Source organism: Oncorhynchus gorbuscha, linkage group LG20 (genome assembly GCF_021184085.1).
Source record: "Oncorhynchus gorbuscha isolate QuinsamMale2020 ecotype Even-year linkage group LG20, OgorEven_v1.0, whole genome shotgun sequence".
Classification (NCBI taxonomy): Eukaryota; Metazoa; Chordata; class Actinopteri; order Salmoniformes; family Salmonidae; genus Oncorhynchus; species Oncorhynchus gorbuscha.
The window spans coordinates 43,962,759-43,972,238 of record NC_060192.1 but is presented as its reverse complement, the minus strand read 5'-3'; the positions used below and the strand labels follow the sequence as shown (position 1 = coordinate 43,972,238).

General features: G+C 49.5%; 1 protein-coding gene across 1 annotated transcript in view; it reads right to left on the bottom strand.

Annotated features, from left to right (window-relative positions):
• Nucleotides 1–8,232: 8,232 nt before the first annotated feature.
• LOC124006925 (phosphatidylinositol 3,4,5-trisphosphate 3-phosphatase TPTE2-like) overlaps nucleotides 8,233–9,480 on the bottom strand; it is a 10,750-nt gene continuing 9,502 nt past the window's right edge. The window contains exon 7 of the mRNA XM_046317114.1: nucleotides 8,233–8,356. Coding sequence (XP_046173070.1) covers nucleotides 8,233–8,356 — 124 coding nt within the window. The remainder of the gene's footprint in view (nucleotides 8,357–9,480) is intronic.

The following is a 9,480-nucleotide window of genomic DNA, read 5'->3' as shown; positions in this document are numbered from 1 at the left end:
TCTCGCTCTCTCTGTCTCTCTTTCTCCATCCTGTGTGGTGTGTGTTGATGAATGTGGTTTAGTTGAGTCATCACTGACACACTGAAATCTCTTCACATTCAGATAAACAGACGTCAACATGTGGACCACATGCTTGTGTCCCAAATGGAGCCCTTTCCCTATATAGGGAATAGGGTGCCATAGGGCTCTGGTCTAAAGTAGTGCACTATATAGGGAATAGGGTTCCATTGGGCTATTGTCTAAAGTAGTGCACTATATAGGGAATAGGGTTCTATTTGGGACACAGTTTCACACTTCCTGCTTCCTGCTCTCCAGCAGCCGACAGCAACAGAAGCTACAACACGGTCGCCTTCAGCAGCTGAAAGTTGCAGATAGAACAGCCATGAATAGAGCTGACACCTTTCAGTCAGTGATTTACGTCTGTTCTATATTATACATGTCTACCTGACTGCCATACACCGACACCACAGCTACAGTACAGCACGTACTCGCCTTCTGCAATGTACTACTACTGAATATTGCAGATAGAAATGTCATGAATAGAGCTGAAATGTCAGAGAATTATGTTCTATATTATACATGTCTACCTGAATGCCATACACCGACACCACAGCTACAGTACAGCACGTAATAGCCTTCTGCAATGTACTACTACTGAATATGCAGATAGAAATGTCATGAAAGTAGCTGAAGTGTCAGAGGTTATGTTCCTATATTATACATTTCTATCTGCATGCCCTGAACCACGGCTACTGCATTCATGCAGTGATAGAGCTCTATGTTTCTCAGTTGGTAAAATATTGTGCATTTCAACACCAGGATAGTGAGTTTCTGCTGGGGCCACCACATAACGGTATACTCTCACAGCCATAAACTTGCTTTGGATAAAGCATTTTTTGCTAAAAAGGCATTATCATATGTTGTTATTATTATATTATTCCATGTCAGAGAGGAATTTGCGTTCTATGTAATATATTTCTATGTGTTCGTAACGTTGAGGCCTCTACAGGTTCCAAAAGAGAGTGAGATGTTAATCACTGTAGCAAAAGCCCTCGGAAGAGGTATAGACTGCCTCTGCTGGACCTGTTGGAGTACTGTTCAATTACTGCTTCCTGAAGGGCATTCCGGACACAAATGCCCCTGGGATGTGTAGTTGTTGAAGAGTTAGAGGGACATTATGATATTGGTATTGATTCTCTCTCTGTCTCTCATTACTTTCCTACATAACAGGTCCTGCTGTCACTGTGACCCCGGCAACAATGTAACTGAACCTACGGTGACAACAACGTAACTGAACCTACGGTTACCGGCGACAACGTAACTGAACCTACGGTTAACGACGACAACGTAACTGAACCTACAGTTACCGACGACAACGTAACTGAACCTACAGTGCAGCGACAACGCAACTGAACCTACAGTTACCGAGCAACAAGGCAACTGAACCTACAGTTTACCGACAACAACGCAACTGAACTTACGGTTACCGGCAACAACGTAACAGAGCGACCTAACAGGGCCAGGAGAGATTACAACCCCACAGCTAACTTCAGCGTTGCACCAGACACCCTCACCTCCTCTACCGTACAGGAAGTCAACACCAGTATCACTATGACTACCTCTGTCCACCCAGCTAATCAACTCCAATACACCGATCAGTCAACACAGAGCGGGACCAAAGGGGTCAGAGGTCAACAATCCACAGACAGTCCAATCAGTCCCATCCCACGGTCAATCAGGATCCACCTATCACCCAAGGTCCAATCAGATCCAGCCCACTCCATGGAGCGTCCGATCCGATGGTGGGCAGAGGAACGAGTCTGAAGCAGAGGCCTCCAGCTTTGGTGGTCAGGGAGGCCCAGTGTCCTCCGCTAAACCCAGAGAAGAGCACCCTGGATGGGGAGAAGGAAGACCACACCCTGGGGACCTCCACCACCTCCACCTCCTCCCTCCCATGGAGAGACAGGTAGGACCACAGCCAGAGATGGTTGGTTTGTATTGGTTTATTGTCGTTCTATTTGGACCACTTTTAAACAGAAAACCTCACAATATTATGATTTACAAGAGGATACCGATGTCATGATTATTCCTGTCAGGTCCCAGTCAGAGGTGCGTGGTGGTGTGGGTGCTGCTTCAGTCCTGGCTCTGCTGCTCGTGGTAGGGTTCCTCTACAGACGGTACATCATCCCGAGAGAGGTTTGAAGCATGTTTCCTGTCCTGACTCTGCTGCCCCATTTATTTTTTATTTTTTACATCAATTAATCTCTCTTTTCTACCTGCCTTTCAATCTGCCTCTTTCTCTCTCCTCCTCCCTCCCTCTCTCCCTCTCTCCCCTCCCTCCCTCTATCCTCCTCCCCCCTCTCCCCCCTCTCCCCCTCCCCACTCTCTCCCCGCTCTATCCTTCTCCTCCCCCCCCCTCCCTCTCCCCCTCCCTCCCTCTCTCCCTCCCTCCCTCTCTCCCCTCCCTCCCCTCTCCCTCCTCTCCCCCTCTCTCCCTCTCCTATCCTTCTCTGCTCTCTCTCCCTCCCTCTCTCCCCTCTCTCCCCTCTCCCCTCCCTCCCTCTCTCCCTCTCTCCCTCTCTATCCTTCTCTGCTCTCTCTCCTCCCTCTCTCTCCCCTCTCTCCCCCTCTCCCCTCCCTCCCTCTCTCCCCTCTCTCCCTCTCTATCCTTCTCTGCTCTCTCTCCCTCCCTCTCTCCCCTCTCTCCCCCCTCTCCCCTCCCTCCCTCTCTCCCCTCTCTCCCTCTCTGTCCTTCTCTGCTCTCTCTCCCTCCCTCTCTCCCTCCCTCCCCCCTCTCCCCTCCCTCCCTCTCTCTCCCTCCCTCCCTCTCTTCCCTCCCTCCCTCTCTCTCCTCCTCCCCTCCCCTCTCCCCCTCTCGCTCCCTCCCCACTCTCTCCCGCTCTATCCTTCTCTGCTCTCCCCCTCCCTCCCTCTCTCCCCTCCCTCCCTCTCTCCTCCTCCCCTCCGCGCCCCTCTCTCCCCCTCCCCTCTCTCCCCCCTGACCCTTCCCCTTCTTGCCCCTCACTCTCCCTCCCTCTCTCTCTGCAGGATGGACCTCCCTCTCCCCTTCAAGCCTCCTCCCCTCCAGTGAAGTATTCTCTTTGAGAGCTTATGACGTCCCCATGACCACATCCTCACCTGAAGGGGGGAGCTGTTGTATTTGTCTTATGGTTTAATGAAACCCTCCATTGGTCCTCATTCATTTTATAGTGATACTAAATGCGCGTCCTCTGATGTCAGAAATATAAATGAGCCTTTTACTGTAAACATTACATTTTCTGTGCCAAATGCTGTGTGATTTAATGGTGCCCCTTTACAAAGCTGGACTTTGAAGCCTTTTCTTTCTGTTATGTTGCTATGCGGTTTTGATTTTCAATGAGCTTTTACAAAAGATTTTTGTTACAGAAATGTCTTTATGGTTAAACTTTGGTGTGAATGAAGGAAACCAAAATATTCTTTATTACATTTGTAAATGTTATATTTTCTTTTACCAGATATATTTGATGAAATAATTAAGATTGCAATTGAATGTATCCAATCTGTTTAAATAAATATCTTAAACATACTCTGTAGTTTTGAATCAAATGTATTCACACCATGACTGTTAATAGTTCATGTACTATACCAGCACACAAACATTCTGGAAAACAGAGAGAGAGTTCCCATCCCACTCCAGAACAGTGACATTCTCTCCTCTGAGCTAGAGAGAGTTCTATCCCACCCGGAACAGAACAGTGACATTTCTCTCCTCTGAACTAGAGAGAGTTCCACATCCCACTCCGGAACAGAACCGTGACATTCTCTCCTCTGAACTAGAGAGTTCCCATCCCACTCCGGAACAGAACAGTGACATTCTCTCCTCTGAACTAGAGAGAGTTCCCATCCCACTCCGGAACAGAACCGTGACATTCTCTCCTCTCAACTAGAGAGAGTTCCACATCCCACTCCGGAACAGAACAGTGACATTCTCTCCTCTGAACTAGAAGAGTTCCCATCCCACTCCGAACAGAACAGTGACATTCTCTCCTCTGAAACTAGAGTTCCATCCCATCCAACAGAACCGTGACATTCTCTCCTCTGAAACAGGGCAAAACAGAACCGTGACATTCTCTCCTCTGAACTAGAGAGAGAGTTCCCCATCCCACTCCGAACAGAACCTGACATTCTCTCCTCTGAAATAGAGAGTTCCCATCCCACTCCGGAACAGAACCGTGACATTCTCTCCTCTCAACTAGAGAGTGTTCCCATCCACTCCGGAACAGAACCGTGACATTCTCTCCTCTGAACTAGAGAGAGTTCCCATCCACTCCGGGAAACAGAAACGTGACATTCTCTCCTCTGAACTAGAGAGTTCCCATCCCACTCAAACAGAACCGTGACATTCTCTCCTCTGAACTAGAGAGAGTTCCCATCCCACTCCGGAACAGAACAGTGACATTCTCCTCTGAACTAGAGAGAGTTCCCATCCCACTCCGGGAACAGAACCGTGACATTCTCTCCTCTGAACTAGAAAGTTCTATCCCACCCGGAACAGAACCGTGACATTCTCTCCTCTGAACTAGAGAGAGTTCCCATCCCACTCCGGAACAGAACCGTGACATTCTCTCCTCTGAACTAGAGAGAGTTCCCATCCCACACTCGAACAGAACAGTGACATTAAGCTCTCCTGAACTAGAGAGAGTTCCCATCCCCACTCCGGAACAGAACCAGTGACATTCTCTCCTCTGAACTAGAGAGAGTTCCCATCCCACTCCGGAACAGAACCGTGACATTCTCTCCTCTGAACTAGAGAGAGTTCCCATCCCACTCCGGAACAGAACCGTGACATTCTCTCCCTCTGAAATAGAGAGAGTTCCCATCCCACTGCGAACAGAACAGTGACATTCTCTCCTCTGAACTAGAGAGTTCCCACTCAGGAACAGAACCGTGACATTCTCTCCTCTGAACTAGAGAGAGTTCCCATCCCACTCGAACAAAACCGTGACATTCTCTCTCTGAACTAGAGAGAGAGTTCCCATCCCACTCCAGAACAGAACCGTGACATTCTTTCCTCTGAACTAGAGAGTTCCCATCCCACTCCAGAACAGAACAGTGACATTCTCTCCTGAACTAGAGAGAGTTCCCATCCCACTCCGGAACAGAACCGTGACATTCTCTCCTCTGAACTAGAGAGAGTTCCCATCCCACTCCGGAACAAAAACAGTGACATTCTCTCCTCTGAACTAGAGAGAGTTCCCATCCCACTCCGAACAGAACCGTGACATTCTCTCCTCTGAACTAGAGAGAGTTCCCATCCTCCGAACAGAACCGTGACATTCTCTCCTCTGAACTAGAGAGAGTTCCATCCCACTCCGAACAGAACCGTGACATTCTCTCCTCTGAACTAGAGAGAGTTCCCATCCCACTCCGGAACAGAACCGTGACATTCTCTCCTCTGAACTAGAGAGAGTTCCCATCCCACTCCGGAACAGAACCGTGACATTCTCTCCTCTGGAACTAGAGAGTTCCATCCCACCCGGAACAGAACCGTGCATTCTCTCCTCTGAACTAGAGAGAGAGTTCCCATCCCACTCCTCGAACAGAACCGTGACATTCTCTCCCTCTGAACTAGAGAGAGTTCCGATCCCACTCCGGAACAGAACCGTGACATTCTCTCCTCTGAACTAGAGAGAGTTCCCATCCCACTCCGGAACAGAACCGTGACATTCTCTCCTCTGGAACCAGAGAGTTCCTACTCCAGAACAGAACCGACATTCTTCCCTGAACTAGAGAGAGTTCCCATCCCACTCCGGAACAGAACCGCGATGATTCTCTCCTCTGAACTAGAGAGAGTTCCCATCCCACTCCGGAACAGAACCGTGACACTTTCCCTCTGAACTAGAGAGTTCCCATCCCACTCCAGAACAGAACCGGGACATTCTCTCCTCTGAACTAGAGAGAGAGTTCCCATCCCACTCCGGAACAGAAACCGTGACATTCTCTCCTCTGAACTAGAGAGTGTTCCCATCCCACTCCGGAACAGAACCGTGACATTCCCTCTCCTCTGAACTAGAGAGAGTTCCCATCCCACTGAACAGAAACCGTGACATTCCTCTGAACCAGAGAGAGTTCCTATCCCACTCCGGAACAGAACCGTGACATTCCCTCTCCTCTGAACTAGAGAGAGTTCCCCATCCCACTGAACAGAACCGTGACATTCTCTCCTCTGAACTAGAGAGTTCTATCCCACTCGGAACAGAACCGTGACATTTTCCCTGAACTAGAGAGAGTTCCTATCCCACTGCAGAACAGAATCAGACATTCTCTCCTCTGAACTAGAGAGAGTTCTATCCCACCCAGAACAGAACCGTGACATTCCTCCTCTGAACTAGAGAGAGTTCCCATCCCACTCCGGAACAGAACCGTGACATTCTCTCCTCTGAACTAGAGAGAGTTCCCATCCCACTGAACAGAACCGTGATATTTTCTCCTCTGAACTAGAGAGAGTTCCCATCCCACTCCAGAACAGAACCGCGACATTCTCTCCTCTGAACTAGAGAGAGTTCTATCCCACTCCGAAACAGAACAGTGACATTCTCTCCTCTGAACCAGAGAGAGTTCCCATCCCACTCCGGAACAGAACCGTGACATGCTCTCTGAAATAGAGAGTTCTATCCCACTCCGGAACAGAACAGTGACATTCTCTCCTGAACTAGAGAGAGTTCCCATCCCACCCTCGGAACAGAACCGTGACATTTCTCTCCTCTGAACTAGAGAGAGTTCCCATCCCACTCCGAACAAACCGTGACATTCTCTCCTCTGAACTAGAGAGAGTTCTATCCCACTCCAGAACAGAACCGTGACATTTTCCTCTGAACTAGAGAGAGTTCCCATCCCACTCGGAACAGAACCGTGATATTCTCTCCTCTGAACTAGAGAGAGTTCCCATCCCACCGAACAGAACCGTGACATTCTCTCCCTGAACTAGAGAGTTCCTTACTCCAGAACAGAACCGTGACATTCTCTCCTCTGGAAACTAAATAGTAAGGTCAATGAGAGACAATATGGTCCTGACAGAACACAATCAAAATCAACAGTCCTCCAAGCCTCTGAGGACCAACCTGGCACACAGAGCTGTTCTACTGTGACAGTGTGTTTGCCCAGTGTTTCTGAAACCTAGACTTTAACTCAGGAAGCTAAGGCAAATCTTCAGATTTTAAAAGGCTAGGTTACTCATCACATGAGTGTGCTTAATGAACAATATGTCTGTCTGCCTGCCTGTCTGCTTGTCTGTCTGTCTGGGCTTGCAACAACAAAAAGGTCTCTGATGTTCACATTCACCACAGTGTTACAAAAGGCTCTAATGTCCACAGTAACCACAGTGTTGCAAATATTCATCAAACCCATTGATGAAACAGGAAACAAAACCACAAACCACAGCTGTCCATCCGGCCATCTGGTGTGAGTCTGAGACCACCTACACATCTCTACATTCCCCTCTGTAGACACCGTCGTAGAAACTGCTATGTTGACTGGTGTAGAACCACCTACATGCCTCTACGCTAAGTTGAACCATACAGGGTTCAAAGAGCTCATCATAGACAGAGTTAGAGCTCATCTCAGACAGAGTTAGAGCTCATCTCAGAGTTAGAGCTCATCTCAGACAGAGTTAGAGCTCATCTCAGACAGAGTTAGAGCTCATCTCAGACAGAGTTAGAGCTCATCTCAGACAGAGTTAGAGCTAATCTCAGAAAGAGTTAGAGCTCATCTCAGACAGAGTTAGAGCTCATCTAAGACAGAGTTAGAGCTCATCTCAGAAAGAGTTAGAGCTCATCTCAGAGTTAGAGCTCATCTCAGACAGAGTTAGAGCTCATCTCAGACAGAGTTAAAGCTCATCTCAGAGTTAGAGCTCATCTCAGAGTTAGAGCTCATCTCAGACAGAGTTAGAGCTCATCTCAGAGCTAAAGCTCATCTCAGACAGAGTTAGAGCTAATCTCAGACAGAGTTAGAGCTCATCTCAGACAGAGTTAGAGCTCATCTCAGACAGAGTTACAGCTCATCTCCAGACAGAGTTAGGAGCTCATCTCAAACAGCTCTCTAGAACTACTAAAGGGGAAATTCCTTATTTCCTGCGTGTGAGTGTGACTCTAATTGCTGGCCATGTTGTAACTGTGTGTTTAGTATCCCCACGACTACAGGCGCTGTGGACCCGCCCACACAGCTCTGAGAGGCTACACCAAACAGTAACCGCGACTACAGACGCAGGGACCCGCCCACACAGCTCTGAGAGGCTACACCAAACAGTAACCCACGACTACAGACGCCGGGGACCCGCCCCACACAGCTCTGAGAGGCTACACCAAACAGTAACCCACGACTACAGACGCCGGGGACCCACCCCACACAGCTCTGAGAGGCTACACCAAACAGTAACCCACGACTACAGACGCTGGGGACCCGGCCCACACAGCTCTGAGAGGCTACACTGACCACCAAACACTAACCCACGACTACAGACGCTGGGGACCCGCCCCACACAGCTCTGAGAGGCTACACCAAACAGTAACCCACGACTACAGACGCCGGGGACCCGCCCCACACAGCTCTGAGAGGCTACACTGAACAGTAACCAGTAACCCACGACTACAGACGCTGGGGACCAGCCCCACACAGCTCTGAGAGGCTACACTGAACAGTAACCAGTAACCCACGACTACAGACGCCGGGGACCAGCCCCACACAGCTCTGAGAGGCTACACTGAACAGTAACCAGTAACCCACGACTACAGACGCCGGGGACCAGCCCCACACAGCTCTGAGAGGCTACACCAAACAGTAACCCACGACTACAGACGTTGTGGACCCGCTCCACACAGCTCTGAGAGGCTACACCAAACAGTAACCCACGACTACAGACGCTGGGGACCCGCCCCACACAGCTCTGAGAGGCTACACCAAACAGTAACCCACGACTACAGATGCTGGGGACCCGCCCCACACAGCTCTGAGAGGCTACACCAAACAGTAACCCACGACTACAGACGCTGGGGACCCGGCCCACACAGCTCTGAGAGGCTACACCAAACAGTAACCCACGACTACAGACGCTGTGGACCCGCCCCACACAGCTCTGTACACCAAACAGGACTACAGACGCTGGGGACCCGCCCCACACAGCTCTGAGAGGCTACATTGAACACTGAGCACCAAACAGTAACCCACGACTACAGATGCCGGGCATCAATAAGGTTTATTCACGAGAGAGCTGGTTAGTTGTACAAAACCATTCATTTTATACTGGCTTCTTAGGCACACTGGACGGATGCTGTCATGGTTCATCAGGTCAGATGGCATTATGAAGAGCAGCTCAGAACAGCTGAAGATGGATTTTAAAGAACTGATTGAGTCTCTACTTGACACCAACAAACACCCCATAATATCTGTCCCTCTGCCCTCCCTAAATCGTGGTATTGAACGGTTCAGCAGACTGTTATCCCTCCA